Source organism: Notothenia rossii, assembly GCF_949606895.1.
Source record: "Notothenia rossii genome assembly, contig: scaffold_117, whole genome shotgun sequence".
NCBI lineage: Eukaryota > Metazoa > Chordata > Actinopteri > Perciformes > Nototheniidae > Notothenia > Notothenia rossii.
Window position 1 is genome coordinate 111,032 of NW_027640353.1, and position 22,133 is coordinate 133,164.

At 41.7% G+C, this 22,133-nt stretch overlaps 1 protein-coding gene across 5 annotated transcripts; it reads right to left on the minus strand.

The window, feature by feature from the left end:
* Positions 1-2,319: 2,319 nt before the first annotated feature.
* Positions 2,320-10,219, minus strand: LOC307026761 (uncharacterized protein). Of its 5 annotated transcripts, none has more exons than XM_079694889.1 (13): positions 10,159-10,219; positions 7,875-8,202; positions 7,686-7,761; positions 7,261-7,531; positions 7,080-7,131; positions 6,667-6,760; positions 6,176-6,327; positions 5,885-6,082; positions 5,719-5,805; positions 5,397-5,491; positions 4,763-4,895; positions 4,517-4,631; positions 2,320-4,122 (listed from the first exon to the last, which is right to left on the minus strand). In XM_079694889.1, the coding sequence occupies exons 4-8, from the start codon at positions 7,345-7,347 to the stop codon at positions 5,955-5,957; spliced, it is 513 nt and encodes a 170-aa protein (XP_079551015.1). In that variant the 5' UTR covers positions 7,348-7,531; positions 7,686-7,761; positions 7,875-8,202; positions 10,159-10,219; the 3' UTR covers positions 2,320-4,122; positions 4,517-4,631; positions 4,763-4,895; positions 5,397-5,491; positions 5,719-5,805; positions 5,885-5,954. The 5 variants fall into 5 exon arrangements, with proteins under 5 accessions (XP_079551015.1, XP_079551014.1, XP_079551013.1 ...); XM_079694888.1 differs by having other exon boundaries at positions 4,989-5,491; XM_079694887.1 differs by having other exon boundaries at positions 4,763-5,491; positions 8,003-8,202.
* Positions 10,220-22,133: the final 11,914 nt, after the last annotated feature.

Here is a 22,133-nt window from a genome sequence, read left to right on the forward strand (position 1 = left end):
AGACATCTATAAAAGGATACGTTTACATCCTTTTTTATTTAACTTTTTAGATCATGTTTCTGGGTGCAGCAAACAACAATCTGGCCTCAACAGCCCTTGCCTTCTTTCAGAAATCAGTGGACAGATATGGATTTCCATTAAGGTAAGTGACAATACATGGGTCCTTTCATGTCAACTTGAGACAGAAGTCAAGACTACATTTTGACACCCCATATTTAACTTAGAATAACAGAGATTAGGGACTCAGAGTGTTCATGGACAAGTATGGAACATCCATATTTAACTAAATAGTAAAGAACTGAAAAGGTTTTCATGATTATCATGTTTTTGTTGGCTTTTATAATAGTGTGTCTACATGATATGTTTATAAAGATCATTTAAAGACAAAGAGGAGATAAAATGGTTTGGACCACATTTAATCACACACTATAAATGCTATTCATTTGGTAGGGTAAGAGCAGATCACGGAGTTGAGAACGTTGACATTGCACGGCTGACGTTCTCTGTCAGGGGAACAGAAAGGTCCAGTTTCATCGCTGGAAAGAGTGTGCACAACCAAAGGCAGGTTCAGTCGCACTTCTCAAAGCTAGTTTTTCTGTTTGTATCATGCAACATCATTATTACTTGAATTGATATCGCAGCACTGTGTCATGTCAAGAGATTTGGAGACAATTCTGAAACATTTATCTTTGTTAATTGGTTTTCTAATTAAGGTATCAACTGCTGTGACATAATTTTCAAAGGCATGGTTTCAGGCATCATGCCTTTCTTGAAAAGGTGCAGGACCTCCATGCTTTGATACTAAATACTGCAACTCATCATGTTTTACACAACGTAACTGGCTAACAATTGGTATCTATATGCACTAGGGAATTTGGCCCAGAAAATGAACTTAAATGAGAACAATTTCTGTGAAAATTTGAATTAAATTATTTTACATGCAATATTTATTAACTAATTGGACCAACAAGTTAGGCCTTAGTATCCCCCACAAAATAATTGATCACTTAATTAGAATACCATTTTACTTTCAGAGTTTTAACTTCCATCACTGGTTAAAAACATGGAATAATACAAATATGAAGCATAAATGTATGTAAACCATATCTTATCTTACAAACTATCCTTCCAGAATTGAACGCCTCTGGAGGGACGTGTGGTGTGCTGTGACCAACGTATTCTACAATGTGCTGCACTCACTAGAGGATGATGGTTTGCTTGACCTGTCAAACTTTTGCACACCTCTTCAGTTGTCATTACGTTTTTCTGCCCAGACTACAAGCTAGTCTTGATATATGTTGTGGTGGTTGGGATAACCACCCACTCAGCATCCTGTGGCAGAACCAGACAATGTGGAGGTAAAGGGGGCATCATTGTGCCATCTATTATGATATGATAAAAAATGTGTGGGAATATTTCAACATGGTTTGAACTATTGAAGTATATCACATACAATTTAATACTAAAATATACAGTATCTTATAATATCTGGGTCCCTAGGGCAACAATCTTTTTATTTGTCGTCCTCAATGAAAATCAACTTGTTTGAGTATAACCTGAACATTTTTACAGTACACCTTTGCTCTAGAGTCTAGAGAAATGTATCATATGGAGCACCTAAGGGGATATGGACCAACAAAAAACTCCTGCACACAAGAATGTTTTGCATGCTCATGTCTTACTAGTGAGCACAGCACAGGAGAGCACCAGTTCTTTACAGACCGTTAAAATTATGTGTGGCAATGATAGTACAGGAATTTCTTCAGTTATATTTCACATTTGGACATTTAAGTTATCTTTTAACTATTTGTTTTAGTTTAAATCTGCAAATGGTTTTCATGTATCACATTCTGGTGTCTTTTTTTTTTAGGAATTATACCTCCCTCATCTTGACTGGGAGGACAGTGGCTTGCCTGATGATCCACACCATGGGGTCACTGTTCCTGAGACAGGCCATTTGTTGAGCCATCAACAAGAGGCAGCACTGGGGGCAGCCATAAATCCCCTGGCACAGTCCCAATCACATGGCTCAGACATTTATCTAGCTACTGTCCAGTATGTCCAACACCTTCTAGGTTTAGAGTAAAAGCGCAATACACTTGCAACAGACATGTTGAGTAAGGTAAAATTATCTGAACTTTATTTTGAAATCTTGTATAATAAACCTAGCCTGGAAATTTGCACAGAATTAACAGATTATTACTTCCATAACTAAAAGTAAAACAAGAACATTGAACAGTTGCAGGGTATATGCAGACATCCTGAGGTCAAATGTAATACCTTTTAAGACCTTTTTTAAGCTTTTTTAACCTTTTTCCATACATTTTAAGACTTCATCGCAACTTTGAGTTCTAACTGGTTACACACTTTACCTCACATTGACTATATTGATTGTAAGATAGCACAACTAAACAGAGTGCAGACAGACTACTGAAGCCTCCTTTCCACATGAACTTCAACCTCTCTGTGAAGGTCAGGTTTAATGCAGTATGCTGCTTTGTTGCTTCTGTACTCTGTGCTCTTTCATTCCAGTAAAACTCCTCAGAAACCATTAGAAACCAGTATTTGACCAATAAACAAAACAATTGACAAAACTTTGAACTATGAAATATATTAAACTTTGGTGAGCTTCAGCGGGGTAATGCCATATAGGAGCTCCCTCACAAATACCCAGGGGTTAAATTGGGCTGGGGCTGTCCGGGGCTAAGCCCTGGCACATAGGACGATGCTCTGACGTCATCACCCTCACACATTTGTCATATGTTTACAAAAAACGATATATATGTTAAGACTTTTCTCCTTCTTAATATAGACTATATTAGGGTCGATATGTGTTGACTTTACTTTAAAATAGCAGATCTCTGTGACCGGATATAGTTTGGCTTAGACCCCGGTCCCACGAGGACGCATACGGTAAAACGCATACGCAAACGCAAATAAGTATTCCGTTCACACGCATTCGATTCATTAATGTGTCCGTTCACACTAGACCGCTGGAAATGCTGGAAATGCTGTAGTACATATGCCAGGCCTTTAAGTGGTGCAGCTGCCGCCACAAAATACACCAAAAACAGCGAAGAAGACCCCGGAGCATGGTTGCCCTGGTTGCCCTTCGGTTTATTCTCCGCGGTGGACGGCGTGTTCTCCTGCTGTATATCTCTCAGGTAGTCCACCAGCAGATGAAAAACACCCACCTCTCCGCCACTTCCAAGGGACGACGGAACCGTGCGGCAGAGTTTCCTTTAAAAAATAAAATCCGCCGGTCAACATTTCGGTTAAAGTTTAAATCTTCCGTACAAAATTAGAAAAGTGCCGGTCAGAGGTCTTCTTTGTTATTTATTGAGCTTTAAAACAAATTGATAACGACTCTGTTCTCTGTATACTACTATTTAATAAATGGTGCCTGCCTCTCTTTTCCTCCCCCTCTTCTGACAGCCCAGCAGCAGCAGGAGACGTGGGGAGAGGGAGGCGGGCTATTTCATCGTTATCAGAAAATTATCATATAGGGCTTACACACGGAGCCGTTGGACCCCCAGAGCGTTGCGTATGTCGGTCTACCCACCTTGGGCCCCCCCCACAGAGCGGAGCAAGGCAACGAAACTTAAAATAAGAAGCAGCATTTTACGGCGCGCTATGCATGGGGCCGCCTTGAGGGGGTTTCCCGACATGTCGTTTCAGTAAATTAAAGGGTGTTTCATGTTGTCGTTGCTGTGGGACTTCTTAATACCTTGGAAAATGCAGTTTAATACTTTTTAATACTTTTTAATACTTTTTAATAGCCTTAATTTTCGCTAAATTAATTTATCAACTTTGAATACTTTTTAAGACCCCGCGGACACCCTGAGTTGACTATAGCTTTAGGTACAAGCTGAGGTATAACAGTCACACATTTTGCTACCAACATTTACACCAGCCCAAATCCAGTGTCATTTGTGCTGAGACACGCCATCAAGTCTTTCTTGAATGTTGGGTAGTCTTGGTAGTGGGCAGGAATACGGAGTGTTTCAAAGCATGTGGATGACTTTGGTAGGCCACCGTTAATCACCTCCACTGTGAGGGTACTGGAAGGAGCCTCCCATCCAACCCAGAACTTTACAAGTTCCTTCAACTCATCACTGGATGCTGCAGAAAAAAACAATATATAAATACATAAATGCTTGCAGTAAAGGAGAATCCTGCACTTGATACACATTTCGCACAAGAACAAAACCAACTAAAATTCTTGTGTCAGGTACTGGGAAGAAGGGTGGCTGAAATCTAATACATTTGGATTTGCATTAAATACACTGAACAAATCAATATTAAGGTGCTCTGACTCTTTAATCTGTTTGATAAGGCTAGAAAGATAAGACTCAGATCTGGTGTTGTACGTGAACCTCCATTAAGTACTACATTGTAACTAATATGACACGTTTGTTCTTCGACTAGGATAGATGTGGATAATGAGAACACATGTGAATGCATTACACTTAAAACATACAGTACATGCATCAATCATTGCATGAAGGAAATATACCATCTTGAATGAAGCGACGAAGGTATCCTGTGACGCGGCTCTTATCTTCCAAAGAGCATTCATCATCATCATCTACGTCAATCATGGTCGGCCAGTTGATGCGGTCAAGAATGCTCTACATAAAAAAATATCAAACAGACAAGCCATCTGGAATAAATAATTTTTCTGCAGTTTGGAAAATGTTTCTGATTGAACACTTCATTTGCAGCTATGATCAATACTACTGGTTGTATTAGACGTATTTACCTCTGGGGTCAACACGGCACTTGAGTCCTGTGGAAAAAGAATTGGAGCTGCATCTGGACGTTGATTAATGAGGGGCCACAGCTTTGAGTCCTTTTCTGATTTGCTTGATTTGCCTCATGGTTCGTCCAATTACCTGTTGAGATAAAGTACAAAAACAAATCTTTATACCTTCAGTGGGATAAAAGTGTTAAACAATATATTGAATAGTGTCAACACTATTCAATACCGCATGATAAAGAAGTCTCTCAAAGAGCCATCACCGCTTGTCGTTAGACATCACAGGAAGGTCCCATGCCAGACACAAGGTGTTCACACTCTCCTTCTCAGCAGCTGAGAGTTCGGAGTTCCCTTCAAGCTTAAAGACACACTATGGACACACTTAAACCAAATCTAAAATGTGTTAAAATATGACACACTTAAACCGAATCTAAAATGTGTTCAAATATGAATCATGTGCAATTTGGAGAATACACACTATCTGGATTTTCTCCCTTAGATCCATGTCTGGACAGTCACGAATGTTAATGGTGGCAGTTTCAGCTGTGCCTCCACACAGGATATGAACAACAGCTGGGCTTAGGCCTGTCAGTGCAGGACCTCCATTCAGGAAGCAATGGCCAATGATTCTGCCCACCATCAGAAAAAGGTCACTCTCAACCAAGAATGCAGACGATGAAGGCACAAGGTGGTCTGGCTCTCCATCAAACAGCCTTGTAACACAGCAATTTCCTGTGCAAATCGAAAAAAATCCGTGGAACAATGATCATGTTATATTACTCAGCAATTATGTGGTTGTACAGAATAAATTACATAAAAATATATATGTAGGTCTGATCGTATCTTAAATAGGTTTTAATTGGATAAATTATAGATGGATTAGGAATATGGCAGCATGAACACAATTCAATATATATATATATATATATATATATATATATATAAATAAGACACCCTACCAAAGTTCAAGTTAAAACCCTCTTTCAGCTTCTGCATCACTCTGGAAAACCAGTAGCGGTTCACTCCCTCTCCGATAGCAGGATCACCTAGCAATTATAAGAAATGTAAATATTCTGGGTATTTTTTTGTGAAAAAAACAACTGCACTAAAACAAAAAGAGCAAACCTTCAAGTCTGCATTGCATAGGATTTGCTCACTCTACATTGCGTGCCTTGTAAAATGCAATGAAAGCCATTTATTGGTCTGAGATGCTGTCTCCCAGGTTAACATGCAAATGCAGCGGCTTCCCTGATGCATGAATGTCCAGCATTGTTTCTCTGTACAGCCGAGCAGCCCTGGCTGGGTCTGGTATAGTTTTCCAATCTATAATTTAATAAAGATTTCAAAATGTCAAAAGCTATAAACCAAAGGTTTTAAACTAGGACCACTAGCAGGTTGTTACAATATAAAACACACCTTCAGTTGTGTTGGCAGGTCTAGAGGGTCCGGCAGAACTTGTTGGCTGATTTTGCCATGGTGTCATCTGTGAAGATGTGGCAGATGGTTCTTCAATTGCCTCTACATCCACTCCGGCGCCACCATACGAAAGCCCTTCCAGAGTTGATGGCCTCAAAGACAAAATATTCTCCATCTTGAAATATGACACATGTACAATTGAGTCCAACGTTAAATTCAAAAGTAACAAAAGTGGTCTAAAGCTAACCCTGACTTTATTGTTTCCCATAAAATATTGTTTTCCAACAGCCTGGAGTAATGTTAAGTATTTATACTCATTAGTAACCATGTTAAATGCTCAGCGTATTTTGTGTAATTTTAAGGAAAGAAGAATTCAAACTTTGAAATCAACCTTTATCTATGATTACTGGATATGTGAACTTGTATGCATCTGATGAAAAAAGGCACATTTGTTAAGCCTCAAGGCTAGAATATAGAGGACAACAATATACCTCTCAACGCAGGCACTGGCATGCATCTCGATGATGTCAGCAGGGTACACTACTTGGCATATGGGACACTCTTTCTCACTCGCGACTGGGTCAGCTGAAAAAATACAGTGAGCAGCATTAGTTTAATACAGGTGTAGCAATGAAAGACAAATGAAGCCAAAATAACTGACACCGGCTCAGAAATGTCAAATATAAATGATCTGCGCAAGCAGAGGAAACATTTCAACAACAACTTTGTGGTCACTGGGAAACAAATAAGAAAGACATAGAAGGAAGCAGATCAGACTAATGACTAGACAAATAATTATATGAATAAGTACACCACAAGTGAAGTTATATATTATCATTGATGAGTGTAGCATAGAATTATGTTAGTTTAATTTTTTGTGTCATGAAAGTGTATTCACACTTACTATTGTCTTTATCATCATGGTCTTGCTTTTCATCTGAATCTTCATCAATTTCCTGTTAAGTGGATCAGATTTACAAAAGTTATATGACAATACTATAGTTTGGATATGCACTCACTGAAAAAAAAGATTCAAGAACAAGGTGCTTTAGCTCAGCAAGGTCTCATGTAAAGAAAAAACCTACTTGTTCAGTATCTTCTGCAGACTTGCTACAAGACTCAACAGTAGAGCAAGAAACTGTAGGGGTAAGGTTTCTCCACAGGTCCTGCATTAAGATGTAGGCATTTTGCTGAACTCAGGGGCATCAGCGGGAAGAGGCGTGGTGTCTAGTTCCTCTTGAAGTGGAAAAATGAAAAGCGTGTGTTTTCCATTATTTGAAATGCCCTTTAGCATTTTTGCTGTGTAGCCTTCGGACTCAGGTGGGATCACAGAAAGTTTTCTCTGGCCACTTCCTCCTTCAGTATTTTTGAAAGTGGGAAGTGAGCATACATCAATTTATTTGTATTTGTTTTCAACATTGATTAAAACATAAAAATAAAAATGTAGTTTAAAATCTCAACCCATTATAGTTGTGTCACACCATTTTTAAATAATGCTGAATCTGCTTACCCGATGCTTTATCAATTAGCCATCCACCAGTCAAAGTCTCCAGTTTCGGGTATTCAGCCGAAAGAACTGTTGAAATCTTAGTAGGAAGACAATATACAACAAGGACAAAAAAACAAACATGAGCACTACAAATCGTATTAAATTACCATGGCTAGCCTCTTAATGAAATATAATTATTTTAATGGTCACCTCTGCATGGTTGCTCTGTTCAGGCAATGCTATAAGGCGTTTACCAAGAAAATTGAAAGGCATGTCGTACACAATCTTAACTACCAACCATACTTTATACATTGTAGCAACATTGTAATTTTTCTAACTTTGTCATCTCCTGCTGGACATTGGCTGGCCTCACTCTCAACTCCTGACTAGTTCCCTGGCTGGAAGACTGGCCCTGATTCTGAACCTGAACCTGGGGCTGGGGCTGGCCTTAGTCCTGAACCTGCCCTTGGCTGACTGTTGCTGTTAAAAGAGACAGCAAGTTCCGTGCAGCAGTTTCAATGTGTGCATACTCTGGCCTCTGGAAACAAATACATACAAACAAGAATAAATAAAACAGTATAATGTGTTTTTTGAATTAGCTTAAAAGCAGTTTTGAGCAAAGAACACGTTTGTATCTGTAAAGTGAGATAACTTAAACAGATGATATCAAAATCCCTACCTAAAGCACACATTTTGCACAATATCTTACACACATTATAGATTATCTTACTCTGTTACAAGTAAAAGTAGAAAAGTATTCTCATCAAAATATAGTGAAAGTAGCGACAGTAAAAGTAGTCATTGTGCAGATTGGTCCATTTCAGAATAATATATGATGTGTTTTATAATGATTGATCATGAAAGTGTTCTCAAAGCTGGTAAAGGTGCAGCTAGTTGGAATGACTTTGTATACTGCAGGGTAGCTTGTGGATTTACTCCAGGTGGAACTAAAGTCTGATTTAACACTTGATTAGATTTCACATCATTCATCCACATCTGTAAAGTAACTAAAAGGTATTAAATACAAGTAGTGGAGTAAAAGTACACCATTTAACTCTGAAATGTAGTGGAGTAGAAGTACAACATTTACCTCGGAATGGTAGTGGAATACAAAAAGTACCAATACAAATACAGTTCCGGTACAGAAGTACCGGATCGATAAGCAGTATCGGTAAGGGTAGTAGTAGGCCTACCAATAAAAGTTTGACCTACCCATTCCTATTTCCAACAGCTGTGATAGTTATTGAGTTATCTTTGTAAAAAAAAAAGCGGGCACTCTCCAATACAACAATAAACAATAGGAGTGTCTTGGTGGAGACCTCACGGATATGTGTAATTGTGACCCGCTCTATCGAAATCAGTCGGAAGTCGCAACGGCTCATTTCAAAATAAACGTGGATTTGCGTAAAAAACTATTTTTTCGGGGTTTGGGTGTTTTGTTTGATTTTAAACAGACAAAGTCTTGGCTTTCAGAATATGAAACTTTTATTTCCAAACTCACACGATAAATACATTCTTTAAGCTTGTAAAGGGAAGATGACAGGCAATCTGCTCTTCCGCAGCGCCGCCCCCCCTCCCTCCGGCTGACATTATGAATGTAAGCGTAGAGTAATCATAAATAACACGGCAGGGTCCGTTACAGTTTGTTTTCATCTGATTTCAATTAAACAAAGTCTTGGCTTTCAGAATATTAAACTTGTTTCGGCAAATTCAGATGATAAATACAACTTTGAAGCTTGTAACGGCATAATTACAAGCGGAGAACGGAGTAATGTAACGTCACAGCAGGCGTAACAACAGCCGGTGTTTCTCGTGAGGGTTTTCCCCGGGAAACAAACACAATACACACAAACGCAAAAATACACAAACACACACACGTATACACACACACACACTCACACACACACACACTCGCGAGCTTCCCCAAGACCAGTAATCCAAACGAAAATATCTTCCCTCCGTAGTATTTTGATCATTTGCTAATAACCAATCAGGTCGATGGATTCCAGAGAAGGGAAAACTTTGAAGGCCTTTTTCTCAAAATGATGACTCGGTGACAGTCATTATATAATGTGACAGATTTCGCTTAATATTTGGAGTACAAAAACAATCCTGATATCATTAGAAAGCTAGGAATATCCTCTTTCCAGCAGTGTATACAACTCAAAATGTGTCTTCGGGTCAATGCGACTGATTTCAATTGAGCAGGTCACAATTTACACCGCGGCTTTCAACCACACATTTTTTATAAACATTTTGAATCACTCAATATGTAAATTGATCGGTGCAGGTAAGCATTCTCTGGCTGAGGGACAATCTAATTCTAAGACATGCTCAACTGGGGCGGTAGCTTAGCCCTCATCCTAAATCAGAACCAAAACGAAAATTAGCCTAGCTTGTTGTAAACTAGCTCCTGCAGTCTGCTCATGCTCATGAAACAGTAACTTAGTTGAGTTGACATTGTCTTTTTCACCAGAACAATTAACAAACTCACCTGTTGGCCGCTCATTGTGAAATGAGTTCGGGAAACAGATCGCTGGATCGCTAGAAACACCTGTCATCAGACAAGGGCTGCTCAACCTGCCGATGGACTCAGTAGCGCCCCCTGCTGCCGTGGAGCATGTGCCCATATATATATAGATATATATATCTATATATCTATATATATATATATATCTATGCATGTGCCAGCCACGGCGGAATATTACTGCCAAAAGTCACGTGAGTGAGTCACGTGACTTTTGGCAGAAATATTCCTCGGTGAGAAGAAAAAGTTGTGGACTTGTAAAAAAAAGTGTTGTAGTTGTAAAAACAAGTTTTGTACTTGTAAAAAAAAGTGTTGTAGTTGTAAAAAAAATGTGTGTACATGTAAAACCTGCTGAATTTGTCTCTGAAAAATGATTTATTAGAAACATGGTATGTGTTTATTTGATAGATACGTTTTTTCTTTGCAAAACTAAATGTATTAGTTTGTAGATGGTGTTTTGTATTTGCAAACCACATGGTGTTTGTTAGTGAACCATGAGGCATTTGTAAAACCTGTTTAGTTTGTTTGTGGATTTATGGCAGGAAATTAGCTCCATATCATTCACTTTACATAGGGGTTGTTTGCGTGGTGCCGACACGTTCATGTAACAACGTTTGTGACTCCACCACGCAATGTGGTGTTAAGGAGTCGTGGTGGAGTCACGCATTCTGGTGAGATCAGGTTGCACACAGAGCCGAGCTTGAATTTAACAGAGACCCAGAAGTACTTGTACTGTACTATATCATATTATACACCCCTGATCGTGACCGAGAAATGTGTATCATGAAAGTTACGGTGCTTATTAATTATTTAACAGCTTATGCCGTAACTTGCCCAAAGAGCTTTGTTTTAAAAGGTCCCATGTCATGCTTTTCCGGTTATTACCCGGCCCCTTGTGTGCTATCAAGGTATGAAGCTATGAAACGATCTGCAGAGTCACAAACCCTCAAAGTACACCCTGGAGCGAGTAACACTCTAACACAGAAAAGACCTGTCTACACACACACACACACACACACACACACACACACACACACACACACACACACACACACACACACACACACACACACACACACACACACACACAAACACACACACACACACACTCTCTCTGCGGCAAAACAGTGACGGGTGGGGGGTGCTAGTGGAGCCTCGCTGTGGCGACACTGTGGCACGCTTACACTGTAGGTGCGCCGCGTTTGGGGGTGCGGGTGCGGCAGCCCCCTCAGCACTCCCCCCCCTTCCCGCGTCCATTCGTGATGTTTCGCTGTTTCGCGGACCCCACGCAGCAAGCAGGAAATTAACCCAGCTCACACTGTCTGCTCCTCGCAGCATCCCGCCAACACGGAACCCAGACCCCACGCCAGAGTTCCGGTTAGAATATTTTTTTGCCGGTCAAAATGTCCGTTAAAGTTTAAACCTTCCGGGCAAAATTAGAAAAGTGCCGATCAAAAGTCTTCTTGGTTATTTATTGAGCTTTAAAACAAATTGATATGATTCAATATTAAACAAACTAATTATAGTAGATTAACTATTCAAAAGTGTACTGTAATTTACAATAACACAGGAATAATAAACTGAGCGCTCTCCCTCTCCTGACAGCCCGCCAGTATCATGCAGCTCGCGGATCAGTATCGAGTGACCCGACAGTAAAACTAAACATCTATAACTAGTTTAGGTAGTTTGAGAGGTAATTAAAATAGTTACGTGTGATATTCTAACCTAAAGTGTGTGTTTTGTTCCGCTCACCACTGCAGGTGATCATGCAGAGCTGCGTGTCGACTCAATCAATCAATGATCAATCAATCAATCAATGTTTATTTATATAGCCCAATATCACAAATGTTACATTTGTCTCAGTGGACTTCACAGTTTGTACAGAATATCAGTATGACAATACGACATCCTCTGTCCTTAGACCCTCACATCGTACAAGGAAAAACTTCCAGAGAAAACCCACAGTTTAAAGGCAAAAATGGGAGAAACCTCAGGGAGAGCAACAGAGGAGTGATCCCTCTCCCAGGACGGACAGACATGCAATAGATGCCGTGTGTAAATTGTAAAGATAATACATTTGCAACATAGGTAGTCCAAATGTTTGGAAATGCATGTGTGTATAATAGGAAGATGAATCCACGAGGATATCCATCCAGGACTTATGATCCAGGACCACAGCCACGACTCAAGATCCAGGACTCGCAATCCATGACACAGGACCGCAGGATCACCCTTGACTCCGGATCCCGGCGTATATAGACACCAAAAAGAAAGAAATTTGGAGAAGCTGGGTTAATCGGAACATGAGAGTACACAGGTATAGACAGAGAGAAGGAAGAAGTAAGATGTCCCACGACAAACTAAGCCTATATCAGCAAAACTAGGGGCTGAATCTAATCAGCCCTAACTATAAGTTTTATCAAAAAGGAAGGTCTTAAGCGCACTCTTAAAAACGGATAGGGTGTCTGCCGTCCGAACTCAAACTGGAAGCTGATTCCACAAAAGTGGAGCTTGATAAGAAAAGGCTCTGGCTCCCATTGTACTTTTAGAGACTCTAGGAACAACGAACAACCCTGCATTCTTGGAACGCAATGCCCTAGTAGGACAGTAGGGTATAATGAGTTCTTGAAGGTAAGATGGCGCCTGCCCATTAAGGGCTTTGTAGGCGAGAAGAAGAATTTTAAATTCCATCCTGTGTTCTATAGGGAGCCAGTGTAAGGCAGCCAGAACAGGAGTTATGTGATCCCTTTTCCTAACTCTGGTTAGTACACGAGCTGCAGCATTTTGAATCAGCTGAAGCAACTTGACTGAATTCTTGGTACACCCTGATAATAAGGAGTTACAATAATCCAGCCTTGAAGTAACAAATGCATGGACTAGTTCCTCTGCATCGTTTTGAGGCAAGATATGCCTGATTTTTGCAATGTTACGTAGATGGAAGTAGGCGGTCCTTGAAATTGATTTTATGCGGGCGTTAAAGGATAAATCGTGATCAAATATAACACCAAGATTCCTTACAGTCTCACTGGAGGCCAAATTAATGCCATCCATAGTTAGTATATCTTTAGATAATTTGTTTCGTAGATTCTTCGGGCCAAGTACAATAACTTAAGTTTTGGTCGTGTTTAACATCAAAAAATGTAAGGTCATCCATGTTTTTAAGTCCTTGAGGCAGTCTTGAATTTTATTTAGATGATTAATTTCATCAGGCTTGATTGATAAATATAGTTGAGTATCATCCGCATAACAATGAAAGTTTACAGAATGATTCCTTATAATATTGACTAACGGAAGCATATATAGTGTGAACAAAATAGGTCCAAGCACTGAGCCCTGTGGCACTCCATGGCTAACTTTGGTTTGCATTGAAGATTCATCGTTGACACGTACAAACTGAGAGCGTTCAGATAGATAGGACCTAAACCAGCCTAAAGCACTTCCCTGTATGCCAACTAAGTGCTCTAGTCTTTGCAATAGGATATCATGGTCGATAGTATCAAATGCAGCACTAAGATCGAGCAAGACAAGAATAGAGACAAGTCCCTTGTCTGAGGCTATTAGAATGTCATTTGTGACTTTAACCAGAGCTGTCTCTGTGCTATGTTTTGTTCTAAGGCCAGACTGAAAATCTTCAAATAAATCATAGTTTTTTAAGTAATCACACAGCTGTTTTGCGACTGCTTTCTCAAGACTTTTTGAGAGGAACGGAAGATTAGAAATAGGTCTATAGTTGGCTAAAACCTCTGGATCGAGGTTGTGCTTTTTAAGAAGCGGTTTTATCACTGCTACTATGAATGATTGTGGAACATAGCCTGATAATAAATACTTATTCATAATATTTAATAAAGAAGGGCTAATTAATGGAAAAACTTCTTTTAACAGCTTAGTTGGAATCGGGTCTAAGATACACGTTGATGGTTTAGAATAGAGAATCATTGAATTTAATTGTTCAAGGTTTATGGCTGAAAAGCATTCTAGTTTACTATCTAGTGTAATATTAGAACTTACGTTTCCGGGAGCTGTTGATAATACTGTACTGGTCAAAGGCAAGAGGTCATTGATTTTGTTTCTAAGATTAACAATTTTATCGTTAAAAAAGCACATAAAATCATTACTACTGAGTGCTGTGGGAATAGAAGGCTCAGTCGAGCTGTGGCTCTCTGTCAGCCTGGCTACAGTGCTGAAAAGAAATCTTGCATTATTCTTATTCTCCCAGAGCCTTCAGCATTTCTGGGCGGATCTTATCCACCCCCGGGGCTTTGCCACTGTGAAGTTGTTTGACGACCTCAGTGACCTCTCCCCGGGAGATTGGTGTCGATCCCCCGTCATACTCCAGCTCTGCCTCTAACATAGAGGGCGGAGTTGTCGGGTTCAGGAGTTCCTCAAAGTGCTCCTTCCAACGCCCTAACACTCCATCAGTTGAGGTCAACAACGTCCCATCCTTACTGTACACAGCTTGGATGGTTCCCTGCTTCCCCCTCCTGAGGTGTCGGACAGTTTTCCAGAACAACTTTGGTGCCGCCCGAAAGTCTTTCTCCATGTCTTCTCCGAACTTCTCCCACACCCGCTGCTTTGCCTCGGCCACGGCTGAGGCTGCTGCCCTTCGGGCCTGTCGGTACCTTGCAACTGCCTCGGGAGTTCCCCGGGATAACAAATCCCTGAAGGCCTCCTTCTTCAGTCGGAAGGCTTCCCTGACCCTATTTAGGGGCAATGGATGTCCACTCGCGGGAGACGACAGACAGTAGTGCGGTTAGCCAAAGTGACAGACCTAATGTTAGCCCTATTTACAGGCAATGGACGTCCACTCTCGGGAGACGACCGACAGTGGTGCGGTTAGCCAAAGTGACAGACCTAATGTTAGACCTATTTACAGGCAATGGACGTCCACTCTCGGGAGACGACCGACAGTGGTGCGGTTAGCCAAAGTGACAGACCTAATGTTAGACCTATTTACAGGCAATGGACGTCCACTCTCGGGAGAGAGACCTCCAGCATGTGTCCCTGAAATGGAGACTCTGTTTATTTCACTCATCCAGGACAGAGACCGGGGAAATCTCCTCTCTGTGGCCCCTCCAAGACCCCCAAAGGAGGGACCACAGACCTCCAGCATGTGTCCCTGACATGGACACCTCCATAACCTTGCACACCGTGAGTCCCCGGACTCCCGGACTTAAGCACTCCCCCACGGACTAAACCCAGATGTTCACACCCTACAGAACTTCATGCCCCTGGTTACCCTAAAGGGGGTGGATTTTGCGGTGCTTTACCGTCCGCACATCGGCATCCATATTCGGCCTTATTCACGGCACTACCACCCCTTCTGTGGAGGATATGCTCATGCTCCTGGTAACCCTTTAAATAGTCTGATACTGTCAGGGCTCATCACCGCACTTTACAAGCCAGAAATAATGTTTAAATGGTCGGGAAAAGTGTTTTTAAACGTCTGGAAGAGAGTTGTAGCCTGTCATTTTGCAGGATATAATTTAACATGTAACCTCTCCTGGAAATGCACAGAATATGTCCATTTCCAGGAGAGATTCCATGTTAAATTATATCCTGCAAAAAGGCAGGCTATAACCCAGGAACAAGTGTTTGAAAGGCGGGGAAAAGTTGTTTAAAATAGTCGGAAAAGTGTTTTTAAACGTCTGGAAGAGAGTTGTAGCCTGTCATTTTGCAGGATATCATTTAACATTGAACATCTCCTCGAAATGCACAGAATATGTCCATTTCCAGGAGAGATTCCATGTTGAATGATATCGTGCAAAATGACAGGCTATAACCCAGGAACAAGTGTTTGAAAGGCGGGGAAAAGCTGTTTAAAATAGTCGGAAAAGTGTTTTTAAACGTATGGAAGAGCGTTTTAGCCTGTCATTTTGCAGGATATAATTTAACATGTAACCTCTCCCGGAAATGCACAGAATATGTCCATTTCCAGGAGAGGGTCAATGTTAAATTATATCCTGCAAAATGACAGGCTATAACCCAGGAACAAGTGTTTGAAAGGCGGGGGAAAGTTGTTTAAAATAGTCGGAAAAGTGTTTTTAAACGTATGGAAGAGAGTTGTAGCCTGTCATTTTGCAGGATATAATTTAACATGTAACCTCTCCTGGAAATGCACAGAATATGTCCATTTCCAGGAGAGATTCCATGTTAAATTATATCCTGCAAAATGACAGGCTATAACCCAGGAACAAGTGTTTGAAAAGCGGGGAAAAGTTGTTTAAAATAGTCTGATACCTCCAGGGCGCATCACCAAATTTTACAAGCCAGGGAAGGTGTCTGAATCCTAGGTAAACATATTTTAAATAGTCTGACACCTGGCACTGTATTTGCCCCTGGGAACCTTCAAGGTTATATTCATGTTTTATTATTTATTTAATAATCACATGATTTTTACAAAAACAGTATACACAGTATACATATATACAATAATAATAATAATATAACAATATACATAATAAAAACATGAAAAGTGGTGAAAATGAGAAAATCTATCCGAAAATAGTGCCTCATAATGCGGGCATGTGGACAGTAGCCAGAGACTCACAGGCACACACACATGCAGAGATCCAGGGGGCGGAGCACATGGCTTTTTTTACCCAGAAATAAGTCTCTGAGAGGCGGGGAGACTCAGAGGACAGGCTGCGTCACCTCACTTTGTAACCCAGGAAAAGAGCAGGAATTCTGGCTGCGTGAGTGTTAAAAGTGCATTCATCTGTGTTAATCCGACAGCCGCAGAGGTGCTGACGGAAAGCAGGCGGAACAAATGTATTATTTTAACAAGGAATAAATGTTTGCAAGGCGGGGAAAGTGTTCCTGCAGCCCCTCCATAACGGTAATAATGATTAGAAATGATTTCCAGGGCAGAAAGCGGTTTTTAAATGTGGAAAAAAATATGTTAAACTCTTTAAAAAGCACAAAGTGATTTGAGTGGAGTTCTCATGTGTCCCCACAGGAGGGCGCGTCGTCCCAGGGAGCACAGTGCATGGTGACAAGGTACGATTTATACCCTAAAATAGCATGCTAAGTGTGGGTGGATTAGTTTCAAAGCATGCACACTCTGCTCGTGTCAGACTTCCATCAAATAGACCGGAGAAAACACCTCTCTTTAGTCCCTCACAGACCACCAAAGGACGGACTAAGCAGCTCCAGCACGGCTCCCTCACATGCACACTCTGCTCATGTCAGACTGCCATTAAAATAGACCGGGAAAAACACCTCTCATTAGCCCCTCACAGACCACCAAAGGACGGACTAAGCAGCTCCAGCACGGCTCCCTCACATGCACACTCTGCTCATGTCAGACTTCCATTAAAATAGACCGGGAAAACCACCTCTCTTGGGCACCTCACAGAGCCCCAAAGGACTGACTAAGCAGCTCCAGCACGGCTCCCTCACATGCACACTCTGCTCATGTCAGACTTACATTAAAATAGACCGGGAAAAGCACCTCACAGAGCCCCAAAGGACGGACTAAGCAGCTCCAGCACAGCTCCCTCACATGCACACTCTGCTCATGTCAGACTTCCATTAAAATTGACCGGGAAAAGCACCTCTCTTGGGCACCTCACAGAGCCCCAAAGGACGGCCTAATGACCTCCAGCCTCTCTCCCTCACATGGAGCTCAGGTTATTTCATACCTCCAGGAGAGGGACCGGGAAAACCACCTCTCTGTAGCCCCTGACAGAGCCCCAAAGGACGGACTGAGGACCTTCGGCAACAGTGGTACTTCCATAACCTCGTGCATCGTGAGATCCCGGGCCCCCGGACTTAAGCACTCCCCCACGGACTAAACCCAGATGTTCACACCCTACAGAATTTCATGCCCCTGGTTACCCTAAAGGGGGTGGATTTTGCGGTGCTTTACCGTCCACACATCGGCATCCATATTCGGCCTTATTCATGACACTACCACCCCTTCTTTGGAGGATATTCTCATGCTCCTGGTAACCCTTTAAATAGTCTGATACTGTCAGGGCTCATCACCACACTTTACAAGCCAGAAATAATGTTTAAATGGTCGGGGAAAGTGTTTTTAAACGTCTGGAAGAGAGTTGTAGCCTGTCATTTTGCAGGATATAATTTAACATGTAACCTCTCCTGGAAATGCACAGAATATGTCCATTTCCAGGAGAGGGTCAATGTTAAATTATATCCTGCAAAATGACAGGCTATAACCCAGGAACAAGTGTTTGAAAGGCGGGGAAAAGTTGTTTAAAATAGTCGGAAAAGTGTTTTTAAACATCTGGAAGAGAGTTGTAGCCTGTCATTTTGCAGGATATCATTTAACATTGAACATCTCCTGGAAATGCACAGAATATGTCTATTTCCAGGAGAGATTCCATGTTGAATGATATCGTGCAAAATGACAGGCTATAACCCAGGAACAAGTGTTTGAAAGGCGGGGAAAAGCTGTTTAAAATAGTCGGAAAAGTGTTTTTAAACGTATGGAAGAGCGTTTTAGCCTGTCATTTTGCAGGATATAATTTAACATGTAACCTCTCCCGGAAATGCACAGAATATGTCCATTTCCAGGAGAGGGCCAATGTTAAATTATATCCTGCAAAATGACAGGCTATAACCCAGGAACAAGTGTTTGAAAGGCAGGGGAAAGTTGTTTAAAATAGTCGGAAAAGTGTTTTTAAATGTATGGAAGAGAGTTGTAGCCTGTCATTTTGCAGGACATAATTTAACATGTAACCTCTCCTGGAAATGCACAGAATATGTCCATTTCCAGGAGAGATTCCATGTTAAATTATATCCTGCAAAATGACAGGCTATAACCCAGGAACAAGTGTTTGAAAGGCGGGGAAAAGTTGTTTAAAATAGTCTGATACCTCCAGGGCGCATCACCGCATTTTACAAGCCAGGGAAGGTGTCTGAATCCTGGGTAAACATATTTTAAATAGTCTGACATCTGGCACTGTATTTGCCCCTGGGAACCTTCAAGGTTATATTCATGTTTTATTATTTATTTAATAATCACATGATTTTTACAAAAACAGTATACACAGTATACATATATACAATAATAATAATAATAATAATAATATAACAATATACATAATAAAAACATGAAAAGTGGTGAAAATGAGAAAATGTATCCGAAAATAGTGCCTCATAATGCGGGCATGTGGACAGTAGCCAGAGACTCACAGGCACACACACATGCAGAGATCCAGGGGGCGGAGCACATGGCTTTTTTACCCAGAAATAAGTCTCTGAGAGGTGGGGAGACTCAGAGGACAGGCTGCGTCACCTCACTTTGTAACCCAGGAAAAGAGCAGGAATTCTGGCTGCGTGAGTGTTAAAAGTGCATTCATCTGTGTTAATCCGACAGCCGCAGAGGTGCTGACGGAAAGCAGGCGGAACAAATTTATTATTTTAACAAGGAATAAATGTTTGCAAGGCGGGGAAAGTGTTCCTGCAGCCCCTCCATAACGGTAATAATGATTAGAAATGATTTCCAGGGCAGAAAGCGTTTTTTAAATGTGGAAAAAAAATATGTTAAACTGTTTAAAAAGCACAAAGTGATTTGAGTGCAGTTCTCATGTGTCCCCACAGGAGGGCGCGTCGTCCCAGGGAGCACAGTGCATGGTGACAAGGTACGATTTATACCCTAAAATAGCATGCTAAGTGTGGGTGGATTAGTTTCAAAGCATGCACACTCTGCTCGTGTCAGACTTCCATCAAATAGACCGGAGAAAACACCTCTCTTCAGTCCCTCACAGACCACCAAAGGACGGACTAAGCAGCTCCAGCACGGCTCCCTCACATGCACACTCTGCTCATGTCAGACTTCCATTAAAATAGACCGGGAAAACCACCTCTCTTGGGCACCTCACAGAGCCCCAAAGGACGGACTAAGCAGCTCCAGCACGGCTCCCTCACATGCACACTCTGCTCATGTCAGACTTCCATTAAAATAGACTGGGAAAAGCACCTCACAGAGCCCCAAAGGACGGACTAAGCAGCTCCAGCACGGCTCCCTCACATGCACACTCTGCTCATGTCAGACTTCCATTAAAATAGACCGGGAAAAGCACCTCACAGAGCCCCAAAGGACGGACTAAGCAGCTCCAGCACAGCTCCCTCACATGCACACTCTGCTCATGTCAGACTTCCATTAAAATTGACCGGGAATAGCACCTCTCTTGGGCACCTCACAGAGCCCCAAAGGACAGCCTAATGACCTCCAGCCTCTCTCCCTCACATGGAGCTCAGGTTATTTCATACCTCCAGGAGAGGGACCGGGAAAACCACCTCTCTGTAGCCCCTGACAGAGCCCCAAAGGACGGACTGAGGACCTCCGGCAACAGTGGTACTTCCATAACCTCGTGCACCGTGAGACCCCAGGCCCCCGGACTTAAGCACTCCCCCACGGACTAAACCCAGATGTTCACACCCTACAGAATTTCATGCCCCTGGTTAACCTAAAGGGGGTGGATTTTGCGGTGCTTTACAGTCCACACATCGGCATCCATATTCGGCCTTATTCATGACACTACCACCCCTTCTTTGGAGGATATTCTCATGCTCCTGGTAATCCTTTAAATAGTCTGATACTGTCAGGGCTCATCACCGCACTTTACAAGCCAGAAATAATGTTTAAATGGTCGGGGAAAGTGTTTTTAAACGTCTGGAAGAGAGTTGTAGCCTGTCATTTTGCAGGATATAATTTAACATGTAACCTCTCCCGGAAATGCACAGAATATGTCCATTTCCAGGAGAGGGTCAATGTTAAATTATATCCTGCAAAATGACAGGCTATAACCCAGGAACAAGTGTTTGAAAGGCGGGGAAAAGTTGTTTAAAATAGTCGGAAAAGTGTTTTTAAACGTATGGAAGAGCGTTTTAGCCTGTCATTTTGCAGGATATAATTTAACATGTAACCTCTCCCGGAAATGCACAGAATATGTCCATTTTCAGGAGAGGGTCAATGTTAAATGATATCCTTCAAAATGACAGGCTAAAACACCCAGGGATACGTGTTTGAAAGGCAGGGAAAAGTTGTTTAAAATAGTCGGAAAATTTGTTTTAAACGTATGGAAGAGCGTTTTAGCCTGTCATTTTGCAGGATATAATTTAACATGTAACCTCTCCCGGAAATGCACAGAATATGTCCATTTTCAGGAGAGGGTCAATGTTAAATGATATCCTGCAAAATGACAGGCTAAAACACCCAGGGATACGTGTTCGAAAGGCAGGGAAAAGTTGTTTAAAATAGTCTGATACGTCCAGGGCGCATCACCGCATTTTACAAGCCAGGGAAGGTGTCTTAATCATTGGTACACATTGTTTAAATAGTCTGATACCTGGCACTGTATTTGCCCCTGGGAACCTTCAAGGTTATACTAATGTTTTTTAATTTATTTAATTATCACACCATTTTTACAAAAACAGTATACAAAATAAACATAATAACAACATGATTACAACATGATTAACAGGGGCCTGGGGGCCATATTAGCCGTCTAACTTGTACAGTGCACCGGGGAAAAAAGGTTGAGTCCACGGCCCCTTTCCCCTCATCAGGAGTATCAATCGGTCCTGAAGAAGAGGTATTGCTGCTCTCTGCCCCTGAGTCCTCTTCAGAGGTTGCTGACGGTGGTAGACCTCCTTCTGATGATGATGCTGCTGCAGCTGCTGCCGCCGCCCTGAACATGGAGCGGATCTTCAATGCCTCCTTTATTCCAGGCGTATTCGCGTAGAACCGGTCTGCAGTGCTTACGTCGTGGCACATAAACCTAGCGAGAATCGACCTGCTTTCTGGATCTTGGTGATGCTTGATATTGTCAGCCAGGGCAGTGCGCAAGATGGTGAAGGTGACGGCTGTTTCTAGCCCAGCATCAGCCCAAGCCCTCTTCAAGTGAGCGTTCAGGTTCTTGGAAGCCTGCTTCCCCGATGTGAAAAGGAAGAATTCACTCTGAGCACCCGACAAG

Excerpts from the sequence above, each read along its gene's own strand:
- LOC307026761 (XM_079694887.1), bottom strand. The coding sequence starts at position 7,347 with ATGCAGGACCTGTGGAGAAACCTTACCCCTACAGTTTCTTGCTCTACT. Across the intron at positions 6,328-6,666 it reads GCCAGTGCCTGCGTTGAGAG|GCCATCAACTCTGGAAGGGC; the intron begins GTATATTGTTGT and ends TTTGTCTTTGAG. Across the intron at positions 6,083-6,175 it reads ACCTGCCAACACAACTGAAG|ATTGGAAAACTATACCAGAC; the intron begins GTGTGTTTTATA and ends ATTAAATTATAG.